This window comes from Barbus barbus, assembly GCF_936440315.1.
Source record: "Barbus barbus genome assembly, chromosome: 34".
Taxonomy (NCBI): domain Eukaryota; kingdom Metazoa; phylum Chordata; class Actinopteri; order Cypriniformes; family Cyprinidae; genus Barbus; species Barbus barbus.
Window position 1 is genome coordinate 4796366 of NC_136762.1, and position 14401 is coordinate 4810766.

The 14401-nt window shown below is 36.9% G+C and overlaps 1 protein-coding gene and 1 pseudogene across 2 annotated transcripts; both read left to right on the forward strand.

Annotated features, from left to right (window-relative positions):
- The first annotated feature begins 219 nt into the window (after positions 1-219).
- Positions 220-2614, forward strand: LOC306854620 (small ribosomal subunit protein uS7). Its single transcript, XM_079392785.1, has 6 exons — positions 220-258; positions 830-939; positions 1488-1697; positions 1854-1982; positions 2270-2368; positions 2497-2614. Exons 2-6 carry the CDS (start codon positions 832-834, stop codon positions 2563-2565), a joined length of 615 nt encoding a protein of 204 aa, XP_079248911.1. The 5' UTR covers positions 220-258; positions 830-831; the 3' UTR covers positions 2566-2614.
- Positions 2615-5759: 3145 nt separating this feature from the next.
- Positions 5760-14185, forward strand: LOC306853769 (mutS protein homolog 5-like; annotated as a pseudogene). Its single transcript has 22 exons — positions 5760-5837; positions 5930-6050; positions 6285-6363; positions 6454-6507; positions 6829-6950; positions 7018-7115; positions 7195-7230; positions 8067-8090; positions 8180-8318; positions 8429-8491; positions 8570-8698; positions 8785-8857; positions 9283-9392; positions 10602-10682; positions 11018-11091; positions 11400-12227; positions 12307-12420; positions 12655-12729; positions 12828-12955; positions 13067-13204; positions 13928-14001; positions 14074-14185. The product of its transcript is annotated as a mutS protein homolog 5-like (transcript).
- Positions 14186-14401: the final 216 nt, after the last annotated feature.

A 14401-nucleotide genomic window follows, 5' to 3' on the forward strand; every position in this document is an offset into this window, starting at 1 on the left:
AGACAAAACAAGGGCACAGACATATTTCAAGATCAATCAGTACAAGTTTATTTCAGTTAAAACAACTCAAACTTGCATTTTAGTCGGGGCCTTGTTTTTGTACCAGGCGGCGATAATGCTCCAGAACCGCTTACACGAGACCGCAGAAGAAGAGCGCGACTCGGAAGCGCATTGAGCGGAAGTGGTTTTTTTCTCTCTCCTCGTGTCGCTCATCCTTTCCGCCTGCTCGAGTGCGCCGTTCACACACACGCTGCGAAGGTAACGATGAAAAACACGTTTTAAAGCGTTTATACCCCTTCCACCCACATCAAAGTATGCACATCTGGTTGTTAACAGACTTATATTCATATTTTAACCTATAAATGTCATCTGTATCTCGTCAAAATTATGAATTTGAACGTGTTTTGTTAGCGGTCCGCTGTTTCTCCCTCAGAAAAGAACATGAGCCAAAACACTCCTTTTACTTCTTGGTTTCTGTTTTTCAAATAATGTAACAGTTTATTGAGGTGCATCGCCAGAATTGAAAGTGGTTCGAGTGCTTTTAGGATTGAAATAGTTTGTGGTCATTCATAATGTGTTCAACATGAAGACAGATCGTGGTTATCAATGTCAACATAAATAGTCTATATTGAACAGTCTTATGCTTTATGTACTGTATTAACTGATAAATATGACTAGAATTGCATTGTTTCCATAGAAAAAATTATTTGTTCTTATTGAATTTTAGCATTTCAACCCTAGTAACTTAGTTTGATTATTTAGGTCTTGCATATTTTATGTTTTTTGGACTCCTTTATGTACATAAAATGATATTCTCATTTGCTTTGAGAGATGGCTGAAGATTGGGAGGCTGCACCAGCTGTTGCTGAAACACCAGAGATCAAGCTCTTTGGCAAATGGAGCACAGATGATGTGCAGATCAACGATATCTCCCTGCAGGTATGTTTTCATGGACATTATTTTTGTGAGAATTGCTTTTTATTTGCCGATCAACCCTGACATATGAAATAATAATCAAATCTTTTTTCCCCCCAGATAATTTTTTGACTAATTATATTCTATGTATAAATGTATCGATAAATATTATATAGCTGTAGCATTTATTGTGATATAATGTAATACAATTAAGAGATGTCCAATAACATTCCTCATTTTATAATTTCAGCATATCTAAATATGTATGATTAATGTAGTAGATCTAAGTTGCTTCAGTCCAGTGAATCTTCATATTGAAAGGTTACGGATATGTCAATGTATCGTGACAAAAAGACGTACTGTGTCCTGAATTGGAATGGTTTTAGAATTGTACTAAAGAATCGTTTACTTACTAAAAAGGTATAAGCTATAAATCAGATGACAGAAGGCATGTAGCACATTTTTCAGTAACATTTTGATTATATTGATAATGTAGAGGCTGTAGAAATTCATATGTCTGTTGTAATACAATAAGGCTGAGCAAATTAACATGCATTTCTCTCTTTTGTAAGGATTACATTGCCGTGAAGGAGAAATATGCCAAATACCTCCCTCATTCCAGCGGCAGATACGCAGCCAAGCGTTTCCGTAAGGCTCAGTGTCCCATCGTGGAGCGCGTCACTAACTCCATGATGATGCACGGACGCAACAACGGCAAGAAACTCCTGACCGTCCGCATCGTCAAACACGCCTTTGAGATCATCCACCTGCTCACCGGCGAGGTGAGACAACGGTTTTCCACACATTTATTAATACCTGGTTGCCTTTGGTCTGACTTAAATTTATAGTAGAATGTAAATGTTGTGTTACAAATTATCAAACTATTTCTAAGATGTTGGGGCTTTCTAAATAGTAGACCATTTTTATTTCCTTTCTAGAATCCTCTGCAGATTCTGGTGAACGCCATTATCAACAGCGGCCCTCGTGAGGACTCCACTCGTATCGGACGTGCTGGAACCGTGAGGAGACAGGCTGTTGATGTGTCACCTCTGCGTAGGGTCAACCAGGTCCGTCTGACTGAGAGTTTGATGAAACAATGCCTAAATAACTGCTTGTCTATTGGCTAACCTTTTCTTTTTCTGAGTAAAAAATACCAATGAAATGTTCACAATGGGACCAGGTACATGACATTAAGAAAACATGTTGACTTCTAAGGGATTTGTTTTGTTAGCATGCTTTTAGTATCCCAAAACACTCTGTCAGACTTGAGTGGCCATTCATAGAAAATATAGAGCACAGAAATGGCAGGTGAAGATATGATCTTGTTTGAAAGTGGTCACTTATTGTGTTTTAGGCCATCTGGCTGCTTTGCACTGGTGCAAGAGAAGCTGCTTTCAGGAACATCAAGACTATTGCAGAGTGTCTTGCTGATGAGCTCATCAACGCTGCCAAGGTGAGAAATAATCTGATTGGAGCGTTTTACTACTTTTATGTTATCAACACCTTCAGGACATCTACAGTCTTTTATGAATATTTTTATTTGATTGCTATTGAAGATTTTTATTTTTTTGTCTATTGCAGGGTTCTTCCAACTCTTATGCCATCAAGAAGAAAGATGAGTTGGAGAGAGTGGCCAAGTCTAACCGCTAATCTCCATTTTGTACAAATTTGGATTACAATAAACGAAGAGTGAAACCTATTCTTGTCCTGTTTTATTTTTTTAAATGATTCGGTGCCGATATAACTACTGTTTTTAGAGTCAGATAGTGTACATGAACAGAAGGGTGAGTTTCCTACAAATGTGATTTTCTTTTTGGCTGATCTACCTAAGAAAAAAGTCAGTTTTTCATGTGTCCCACAGTAATGTCTAAATGTAGTCGATGCTCAATTTATGCAGACTATTTCAGCAGTTGCATGGTCAAAAATTGCAATTTTAAAATACTTTTATATCTGTTAATATATTCTGTCTTGTTTTTGATCTAAGCTGCCTTGTGGAATCACAGTTTAGTTAAATCATGATTTTTGAACATCAACAGTCACAAGACCCCCAGTGATTTGACTCTCCATCCTCTCCCCTGCGTGTCTTTCATTAACATATTCTCTATTCAAATCCGTGCTGCTGCTCTACTCTTGCCAGCAAAGGCGTGAGATTGTAACCTTAAGATTATAGAATTCTTGTCACATACTTAAAGGTAATACAGGGTTTTTTTTTAGATCAGTATTATGAGACTGCAACTTGTTTCGCCTGCATGATTATATAAAATGGGGAGTAATAGGGCATTTAGACCTCTGCCAAATTTTGACCTCAGAGCTGCATCAACAAACTCCGCTTAAGCCTGAATTAAATTGTTTCAAGGTCGAGATGCATTTTTAATGTTTAAAGGGGAGCGTTAGAGGAAAAATGACAATCTACTGCTTGCATCTGATTTGAGGGTCAGATACTGTACAAACTGGACCCTTCTGAATTGGAAAGGAATTGTGCTGATTAATAATTGGAGGCCAAGAAACATGTCTCAAATTTTTAGATGCGTTTTCTTCCTTTGTCTTCTCCCATCTGTGGGTAGCCTAAGTGAAAATCAAGTCATTGCTGTTTTTTTTCACATTTGTTTTATTGTATCAGTTTAACAGCAAATTAGCTGAGAAGTTCAGTTCATATGAAATGTCAAATAACCTACATACAGTTGGTCAAAACTTTACATAAACCTTTCAGAATTTGCAAAATGTTAATTATTTTACCAAAATAAGAGCGATCATACAAAATGCATGTTATTGTTTATTTAGTACTGACCTGAATAAGAGATTTTACATATGGTCCACAGGAAAAGCCATGCATTAAGAGCCAGGGTGTGAAAACTTTTGAACAGAATGAAGATGAGTACATTTTTTTTGTTTTGCCTAAATATATTTTTTTAATTTCGTACTGCCCTTCAGAAGCTACAGAAAATACTTACATGTTTTCCAGAAGACAAATTAAGCTAAATTTACCTTGATCTTCAAATTCAACAAGTTTTCACGCCCCGGCTCTTAATGCATGGTTTTTCCTTCTGGAGCATCAGTGAGTGTTTGAACCTTCTGTAATAGTTGCATGAGAGTCCCTCAGTCTGAAAAGATGAATCTCAAAAGCATACAGTCATTGTTGGAGAGGGTTCAAATACACAAAAATGCTGGAAAACCAAATAATTTGTGGGACCTGAAGGATTTTTCTGAAGAACAGCAGGCAGTTTAACTGTTCAGGACAAACAAGGGACTCATGAACAACTATCACTAAACAAAAAAAACACAGCTGTGGATCATTCAGGTAACAATTAACACAGTATTAAGAATCAAGTGTATGTAAACTTTTGAACGGGGTCATTTTTATCAATTAAACTATTATTTTCTCTTGTGGACTATAGCTATGTAAACATCTTTTATGTGAAATATCTTATTCAGGTCAGTACTAAATAAACAATAACATGCCTTTTGTATGATCCCTCTTATTTTGGTAAAATAATTAACATTTTGCAGATTCTGAAAGGTGTATGTAAAGTTTTGACTTCAACTGTATATTCCACCTAAATGAACTGGATATGAGATGTTTATATTGTGTATCATCTACTAAGAATGTGCTAATATATTTAATTCTCTTTATCTGTTCTCTTGTAGTTCCTCTGTTCTGTTATACATGTGTATTTCCTTCTCAAGTTCCCAAGCAGGTGTCCACCGGGTCAGCTCTGTCTTTCTAGCAAAGCTGTAGGACAGCAGACTATGTAAATGTAAAATTGTTTTCCAGTCAGTGTGATAGATGAGTATAAATTTCCCTGTGCTTGATTTAATTTCAAGCTGTGAGAACTTCAAATTTCAGTGATCATACTTTGAAGAGCATATTTATTCAAACATCACTTTGCATTACTACAGCCTGAAAGCCTTGTGTGAAAAATATATTGCAAGAACTGATTATACAAGTGTTTATTAAGGAAAATTCAGGAGAAGACATCTGTGCATGTAATTTTCTTTGAACAGGGGACTTTCAGGTCATCTTGTATGAAATGCCCTGTGTGGACTCTGTTTGCCATGGGTTTAAATTAGGTTTATAATATTAGTATTATTATATGGGTTTATAATATTATTATAAATAATGGGTTTATAATATTATTTAATATTTATAATATTATTGGGTTTATAATATTATTATTATTATTAAACTTCACTTTCAGCAATGACTACTGTACTCTTCAATGGAGTCTCAAGCAGTTCTGACATTGTTTTATTTACAGTAAGCTTAACTATAACAAGAGAGCAGTCAACACAAAAAATGTCTTTATCTAGAAAAATATATAATAATTTCTATGTAAATGAATGTTATATTTTCTTCGCCTTTATAACAGTTTAATGTTTTATCAGCATTTCTGTATACAAATGTCACAGATGTATACGTTTAGAATAATAATAATAATAAAAAAGTAATGTTTTTGTGTCTACAGACTTGTTTCTTATATATAATGGGGGAAAAATATTTTGGTAATTTAATAAAAAATAAATAAAAACGCTATGATCCTGCGCGTGCTTTCTGTTATGTTTGGCCTCGCGCGCCGTTGGCTTGAAGAGGAGCTTTAAAATAACAGAAGAACAAAACAAAACATAAAACCATGGAAATCCTATCCTAGGTGTTCAACACGGGTAATATCTTTCTTTTCGAGTTCATACGATTAATCCTGTCTAATTTTCTCGCCTCGAACTTCACAAACTCGCCATACACGTTTTTGCTCACCTCGTATTTTCCACAGGGTTAATGAGTACATTTAGGCAAAAGGAACAAAAGAAAGACGCTTAATTTCATCAACTCAATGTTTTTGCACAGTAATATGTCTGAAGCCAGTAATTTACAAGAAGCAGAAAGTAGAGCTTTGAGTATAAATGGAGTTGAAGAGGGAAACCGTGAGGTAAATTATTGTTATTGTTTAATAATATCTCAATTATAACGTACTTATCGCGTTAGTTACACAGTGATGTGGGCTTTTTTGTTTAATTTTAGATTTTTCTGAGTGTATTTGTTCAAGAAGGACAAATTTGACTTATTATGTTATTATGACAATTATGATTATACGCTGCATTTTATGCCGGACACAACAGTGACCTCCACCTGCTGGATAGAGGTACTGCACCACAAATGCAATTTAATGGATGCATTTTTTTTGTCTATCTACCACACTACTTAACATTTGAGCATTTGCATTGAGCCGTGTCTGCTTTGTTTGTTCATATATGTGTTGCTTGCACAGTATCTGTTGGTTGGCTCTGCCAGATTACTTGACTTCCATGTCAAGCCAAAATGAAGGAAACATTAATTGAAATGCTTTGATGGCCATTATGTTTGTTTTCTGTTTTAGTCATACAGGAGCTGTCCAAATGTCTTTATAACAAGTGCAAAACAAGAACAGAGCTTGCTCGAGTTTATCGAAAAGCTGGGTAAACTTTCAAATTTGAAATCCTTATTTTAGGTGATCAGCACAATTCGAGTTTATAACAAACCGATGTCTAATTTTGCTTCAATTTCAGAATTAAATCCTGAATATAAGCCTGAAATAGTCGTGTTTCCAAATGCAAACTTTGGTAAGTATTTACACACGGCTTTATTTTTTTCTATATCACAATTCAGGGGAAAATGTCATTTTGTGAAACACAAAAAAGAGAACTTGCATAGGATGCTCATACAGCACTTTTCCTTACGTTGAAAATGGATGGGATGCCAAAAATGGCAAAAGAAAAGAAAAGAAGAAAGCTTTGATCTGTGTAACGTTTATATTTATAAAAATAAATCATAAGAAGTAGCGGTATTATCAAATACTGCATATGTGTGCATTAAATTTAGCAGCGTTTTACCAGCTTAGTGAAAAACAGTCACTGTAATTGATCCTCTGCCATCTTTTGCAGGTCTGGAGATCAGCAGACAGCGACTCCTCTCAGCACAAATCCCGTCTCTCCCTCCCACCATCACAGAGAGCGAGAAAATACCGTATCTCTCCTCCTGTATCCCATTACACTCAGTGCTGATGGTGAGACATCAGATGTTTTATGCTGGATGAATAAATGGGCATATCTTGATGATCTTCTCTGCCGTAGATGAGGTCAATAGAAGGGCTGTTGAAGTGTCTGGAGAGGAGGAGAGCTGGCTTAGACATGGAAGACGTCCCCATATTGCAGTTTTTGGCTTACACAGTGTAAGACATTTGTGTGTCAATCACTATTTTTTTTTTTTGTGAGACTAAAACTCTGGTTTATTTGTTCATTATTTTGCAGGAAAGATGTTGTGTACATCGACAGAGACATATATTGGTTGGTCATATGAACAGGACCCATCCTTTGTTCCTTTTTCTATAACTTTTTGGAGCTGTTAAAACTAGTTTGCACTCTTTCCTCAGTGCACTCCAGATCTTTAAATCTGAGCTGCATCCGTCCGTCTTTAAGATGACAGTTAGGAGAGAAAGAAGGATTGAGTCTTTATGGTAAAATGTATTATTCTGTGCACCATTTAAATGAATCAAATAATTATATTTTGTGTAAGGGTTTTGAAACTCTTGTCCACAAGGGAAAGCTAGGGGATCCATGAAAAAGTTTAGATAAAAATGGTGTAAAAATGTAAAAACAAATAAATAATAAAAAAATAAGTTTAAAATAAATAAATGAATAATAAAATTGTATCACAATAAAATATATTTAAAGGCAAATATATATATAAAAAAGTTAAATCTAAAAGAACAGTACTATAGTGAATAGAATAAATGCAATAATAGAAACCTTATGTTTTCTATATTTATAATATTAGTTTACAAAGTTTAAATCAGTAAATATATGTTCTAAATGTGCTAAATAATACAATGAATATTTTCTTTTGGTCTTTGAAACGCTGAAATCCCTTGTTTTAGTGGGTAGTCAGAAAAGTTGAGAATGGTCGTTTTATGGAAAGATATAATATATAAAAATGATTATTTAAAGGAATAGCTCACCCAAAAATTCAAATTCTGCCATCATTTACTCATGTCATTTCCAAACCCTCCATTCAAAATGAGAAGAAATGTTGAATAATGCTTGGTCTTTTCTATGCAGTAAAAGTGAATGGAGTAAATACCCACATTGTGTTTTTTTGCAGGTGTTCTGAATCGCTGTCGAAGCAAGTTTGGCTCTCTGCTTTTACGGTAAAATCCTGGTTTTATAATATATAATTTAGCACATTTAAAAGGTGTTTAAGCCCTAACATAGACTTCCTTTTTCTCGTTTGTCTTAGGCAGTGGTTCCACAGACCTACTCGAGATCTGAACATCCTGAAGAGGCGTCAGGACGTGATCCGTTTCTTCACATCCCCTCGTAACTTTGCTGATCTTAACACTTTGCAGAGTTCCCTGCGGAATATCAAGAACATCTCGGTACAGTTTTCAGCATTTTGTCTAAAGCTCAACATTATTTAATCAGAGCCAAATTACAAAACAACAAAAGCCACACAAATAAAGTGACTCTTAGCTTGTCTTTCATACAGACGCTGCTGCATAAAATGTCTCTCTGTAACCCGAAAGTTGTCGTCTGGCAAAGTCTATATAAGGTACAGGCACAGCACTCAGTTAATTTATTATTGCATATCCTGGCTTGTTTTTTTCCCATCATGTTTCTCTTTTATCAGACGGTGTACAATGCATTGTGCATTAGGGACATCATTCGCTCCATGCCCCAGTCCATCCAACTCTACAGTGAAATAAGTCAAAACTTCACTGATGATCTTTTCTACATGGCCACGTACATCAGTAAAGTGGTGAGACTGAATGCTATTTTATTTTCTGTTGTTAAATTATTGCTGAATTAATGTAATTGCTTTGGGTTTGTCATTCTCCATTGCAGGTGGACTTTGAAGGAAGTGTAGCTGAGAACCGATTCACTGTGAGACCGAATGTCGATCCTGTTATTGACGAGAGTGAGTGGTTTTCCATTGATTCCTTGAGCTTCTGATGCAATAGTAACTAAAAGTTCACAATATATCGGTGGCTGATACATTATTTGCAGATAACTAGGAAAATGAAACTATTGTTTATATATCCACCTTATTTTTCATCTTGAAATTAAGTTATTTTCTGTAAATGTACAAGACTTCAGATGAATATTGCCACTGTAGGTATGTAAATAGCTAGAAGAATAATAAAGTGCAGTAAATGGTAAAAGCTATTTGTGCTTCAAACCAGTGTGTTCATGATTGCGATAATAATAAATAATAATAAAAATCTTTCTCTGAAGTTGAAAATTACCACACCCACTCTTACATTAAAAATAGGTGGATAGCTAGAAATGTGTTAGCTCTTAATTTTTATTATATACATTTTTGGTTTATTCTCTTCTTTACAGAGAAAAGAAAGATGATGGGTCTCCCAGATTTCCTGATGGACGTGGCTCGTGCTGAGCTGGAAAAACTGGACCCTCGCTTCTCCACCTGCAGCATCATCTATATCCCTCTGGTCAGGATGTGATTAATGCTGCCCTCCATTCATTAAAGTGTGATGTGTAACCTAATTGTTGACACAGAGCTGTTAACATAAAGGTTGTGGGTTCAATTCCTTGTTGGAGTGACCCAATAAATGAAGAGTCAGTGAGGTGGCCATTGTGCCTCTGAGCAGGCCACTTGACCCCAGCTCGCTTCAGGATGACTGTTTCTGTAATTAGTGCACTGCAGTGTGTCAAGCAGCTGTAACGACTGTGGCATATAGGTTAACAAAAGCAGCAAGTAGTGCTGTTTTATTTAATAGTGAGATAAACCCTATTCGCACGGGATTAGCGAAGCCTGTGGTTTTACTCAAAATTACTGACTTATCTCCCGGATACCCGGATGTCAAGGCTTTGAGAGTCCCGTTCTACGGTCCAATTAGATTGGATTTGAAAAAAAAGAAACTAATATAGTTTTGTGCCCCGTGTCATTTACATTTCACCAGGTTAAAATAATATCTCAAGCTTTATGCTTGATTTATTTGTAATACATTAAACCTATTCAGCTTTCTCTTTCTGCAAATTGTATGGTGTAGCGATATGACAGCACCCAAAATACTATCAAACACTCCATCGCAGCTCCATTCTTTGCGAAAGATGGATAAAAAGGCACACACAAGGAAACAAAAACCTTGAAAAATGATATACGACCCGCCAAATGCTGGCCAAATCACAGAGATGCCGATTCGCACGGGACTAAAATTATCACAGGACCTCAGTGTTCTGCGAAATATGGTACGTCATTTGCGGGGAAATTTTTACTTTACAAATTACAGACATGGCCGATTCGCAATCAATACTGATTGTTTTCAAATAGATTTCCTAAACACTTCTAAAATCTTCTTGCTCCATTGATTATGCAAACAGGAAGCCCTTCACTAAGCTCATACCATTGGTTGAGCCATCTGTAGACATTTTGAGCAACTCAAACACACTGCAATGTTGAAAGGGGAGAATCAGCATATTAAAGGTTTTCACCTTAAAAGATCTATTTGAAATAACAAAATGAATAGGTTTTAGAGTTGCTAATTGATAATGAGCAGCATAAGTTATGCATTTCGAGGCAAAAATTGTTGTAGAACATAAATTCAAATGCCTGTATAAATTTGAATGGCTAGTGCTTACATCTATTTAGCTGATATGCATGATGGCATCCTGTTATTTTATTCTGTTTTGGATGACAGATTGGATTTTTACTGTCATTGCCAAGATTAACCACCATGCTGGATAAACAGAGCTTCGAGATTGAGGGTCTTAATTTCATGGTGAGTATGGTAGTACCTTTTAGCACAATTTTTCAAGGCAGCACAGTGTTCGTTTCCTATTGTAGATCAGTCTAGTTGTGCTTTTATTTTATTCTTGTCAACTCATTACTGTTTAAGATTATAGTTAGAAAATCTTACCTACATTATTGCATATGGATCAAAGTGCTTCCTTTCAACAGAAAATCTTAATTGAAAAGCATGAAAACTAATATTAATCCCAGAAATTTAATGTGCACACATGGAGTACATATCTCAGGCACCTTTGTCTTAGACTCATTAATGTTTGAAGGATTGATAAGAGCTGATATTTGCATTTAATTTGTGGATTATTTCAGTTCCTGTCAAAGGACCAACTGCATTACCGCAGCGCTCGAACCAAAGAGCTGGACAGCATGCTGAGACCTGCATTGTGACACCTTGGGTCTTTTCTTTCTTTCTTCAGTTGATTAATGAATTAATTGCACAAAACCTTTACAATGTCTTTTAAAACTTTATGTAATCATGTTATGCTCCGGGTGTGTGTTCACGGTGTGTGTGTGTTCACTGCTGTGTGTGTGCACGTTGGATGGGATAAATGCAGAGCACGAATTCCGAGTATGGGTCACCATACTTGGCTGTATGTCACTTCACTTTCACTTTATGGATGGATGGACTTAATGGTATCGATCCATGCAAACGGATATTTGATAACGAGAGCAAGATGCACCTGTGGAAAAGTATTTAAGAATCTGCATGGCCTAAAGATACATCAGGCAAGGATGAAGTGCACGGAATGGGAGAATTTACTACAGCGCACAGCATCTGATTCTGGTGAGACTCAGGAGGAGCCCCACAGAGCCCAGTCCCTCCAAGCAGTAGAGCCCTCCAATTCCTGCAGAGTAGTTCCTAAGAAGCGGATCAAGTGGCCTTCAGGTAACAGCCAAACCTTGTGGTCACAGTTTGACACCGATGTTAGCGAGATAATGAAAGCTACGGCTAAAGGGGAAGTGGACAGCCGGCTCGAGGCTATGACGGCGGTCATTGTCAGCTATGCGGCTGAGAGATTTGGCCATGTTGAGAGTGGAAACACCAAGCCCATCTACTCTAGGAACAGTAGAGCCATAAAGATACACCAACTGCGTCAGGAGCTTCGAAGTCTCAAACATCAGTACAAGGTGGCAAGTGAAGAAGAAAAGCAACCACTTGCTGAGCTTCGTAACATCCTAAGAAAAAAGCTCATGTCCCTGCGCAGGGCAGAGTGGCATCGAAGGTGGGGTAAGGAGAGAGCGAGGAAGCATTCTGCCTTTATTTCCAACCCTTTCTCATTCACAAAGAAGCTCCTAGGTGACAAGCGCAGTGGCAGTCTCATGTGCTCAAATGAGGAAGTAAACTCTTTCTTGCACAACACCCTGAGCGACCCAGAGAGAGACCTGGAACTGGAACCATATACAGCCCTCATAAGTCCCCAACCTCCGACATTTGACTTTGCTATGAGAGAGCCCAGCTGGACAGAGGTTCAGGAGGTGGTAAAAAGAGCCAGATCAGCATCCGCTCCAGGGTCTAGCAGTGTCCCATAGATTGTGTACAAGTGCTGCCCGCAACTCCTTCGGCACCTGTGGAAGAGTCTGAGGGTGATCTGGCGCAGGGGAAGAGGCAGAGATTGGGCTGGTGGATGGAATCTTCAGCCGCATACATAGCCGTGAGTCTGTATCAGTGGAAAACAGTGTGTCTGAGCACCTTCATGTTAGACTTGAACCAGATGAGACCATCACACCCTCCTGAACACACAAAGACCCTGTATACTTTTTTTTTTTTTGTTACATCCACCTTGGATCATCCCATTTTGAGTGTCATGTCTCTCATTCATGCTGCTTGAATTGGTTTTGATAACTGCGTTTGCAAGGCAGCCATTCAAAACTGCCACTGATGAGTCATTGAAATATTTGCAATATCATTCTTCAGCTGTTTTCTAATAATTACAATTCCTGTCTAGATGACAGGTTCCTTGAACCACAGCACTGGCGATTCTCTTGTTCTAGTGGATGAGTTTGGTAAAGGAACCAACACTGTAAGTGTGAAAGAACCAGGAGGAGCAAACAGGACTTTATAGAAAAGCAAGAATTGAAAAGCATTTCAATTAATATTGCATGTGTGTTTATGATGCAGGTGGATGGATTGGCTCTCCTGACTGCAAGTCTTAATAACTGGATGCATCGTGGCCCGCAGTGTCCTCACTTACTTACGGCCTCATACAGTTGGGCTTGATCTCTGATTCTCCACTGCTGGATTTACTGGTGCCACAGAAACATGCTATTACCAGAAAATACATTTTTCATGAACCATTTCCATCACTGTGATTTCAAGACTAATAAACCAACTTATGCATTTTTGGTTTTTGTTTGCAGACACTAGAGACAGCAATAGAGGGAGAAGAGCTGGTGTTTTTGCACCAAGTGAAAAACGGCATCTGCCAGTCGAGTTGTGCGGCTAATATCGCCACTCTGGCCGGCATTCAAGATGACCTGGTCAAGAGAGGAGTGGAGGTATGAGACAGTCATTTTTTTTATATTGAATTAAGATATTACTTATATTCCTACTTGTTATCTTTTATAAGAAAATGTATCTTAACATTCCCTTTCCAAAAACATGAACAATTTTTAAATGCTTTTTCTTGGTGATGTGAATGTTAGGGCAAGAAACTAACATTCATGCACTGGTCAATTTTAAGATTTTGGAATATGTGGCTTTTCATAACATGTTTTTTTAGACTAGCAGAAAGAAACATGCAAAATAGGCTTTTAAGTGTTTACTTTATTACATTTCATTTAAAATACATATCTTTAAAGGCTGTTTCCTCAAAATGCGTTTTTCTCATGCGCTGAGCCAGAAATCTCCACTTCAGTAGCATTTACATAAACCAAACTTTTATTCTTATCTACAGTGTATTTTGAAGTTTTTTTTACATATATATTTGGTTTGTTTATATCTGTCAAATTTGGTTTATTTTTTTTTTACTTTATGCAGATTCTAGAAATTTTTTGATTTTTTTTTTCAATAACTGTACCCTTCCTGGGTGTCACCATGTTTATGTAATGTCCTGCATCTCTGTGAAATAAAAGTTGTGGATATCTGCATGAATTTTCAAGTTCAAAGTCTAACTTTGAATAGCGATCGATCTATCACCGTTATCAGCATTAAATGTGTGCTTGCTGTTTAGTCTCTTTTTGACATTATAGGATTTAATGTCCTAAATATCATCTATGCAGGTGTCAGAGTTATACAGAACAGGAAGAACCATCAGAAAGATGGACAGCCCATCTTCAGATGAACAGTACAGCAGGTATGGGATGGTCTGAACAGCGAAACTATTATTCTTAAATTCTTTCCTCCTTAAATATATTTTCTGATTCAGGTGTGTTGAAGTGGTGGAGAAATTCCTCAGTATTGATCTGGATGACCCTGAGCTGGATCCTGATTCGTACTTGAAAGATGAAGTGCTCCCAACACTTGAAGAGGTGCTGTGATAACATCGAAGCTGTACTGTGGGACTGTGGGTTCATTTTGTGGGAATTTCAAGGTTTCAACATTCACAAACGCAAACATTTAAACCTGATGGTTTGAATTATATTATACTTGCTCGAGTTCCGAAATGGAAATGTTTCAAAATATTTTAATGACAGTGGTATTTGTTTTGATTTTTTTTAAATGACTAAATCTTGCCAAAACCATTTATGCTTTGA

Bases quoted from the DNA above. Each gene is read 5' to 3' on its own strand.
- LOC306854620 (XM_079392785.1), top strand. From the start codon at position 832: ATGGCTGAAGATTGGGAGGCTGCACCAGCTGTTGCTGAAACACCAGAG. The intron at 1,698-1,853 runs GTGAGACAACGG...TTTCCTTTCTAG, and splicing joins TCCACCTGCTCACCGGCGAG to AATCCTCTGCAGATTCTGGT. The intron at 2,369-2,496 runs GTGAGAAATAAT...TGTCTATTGCAG, and splicing joins AGCTCATCAACGCTGCCAAG to GGTTCTTCCAACTCTTATGC.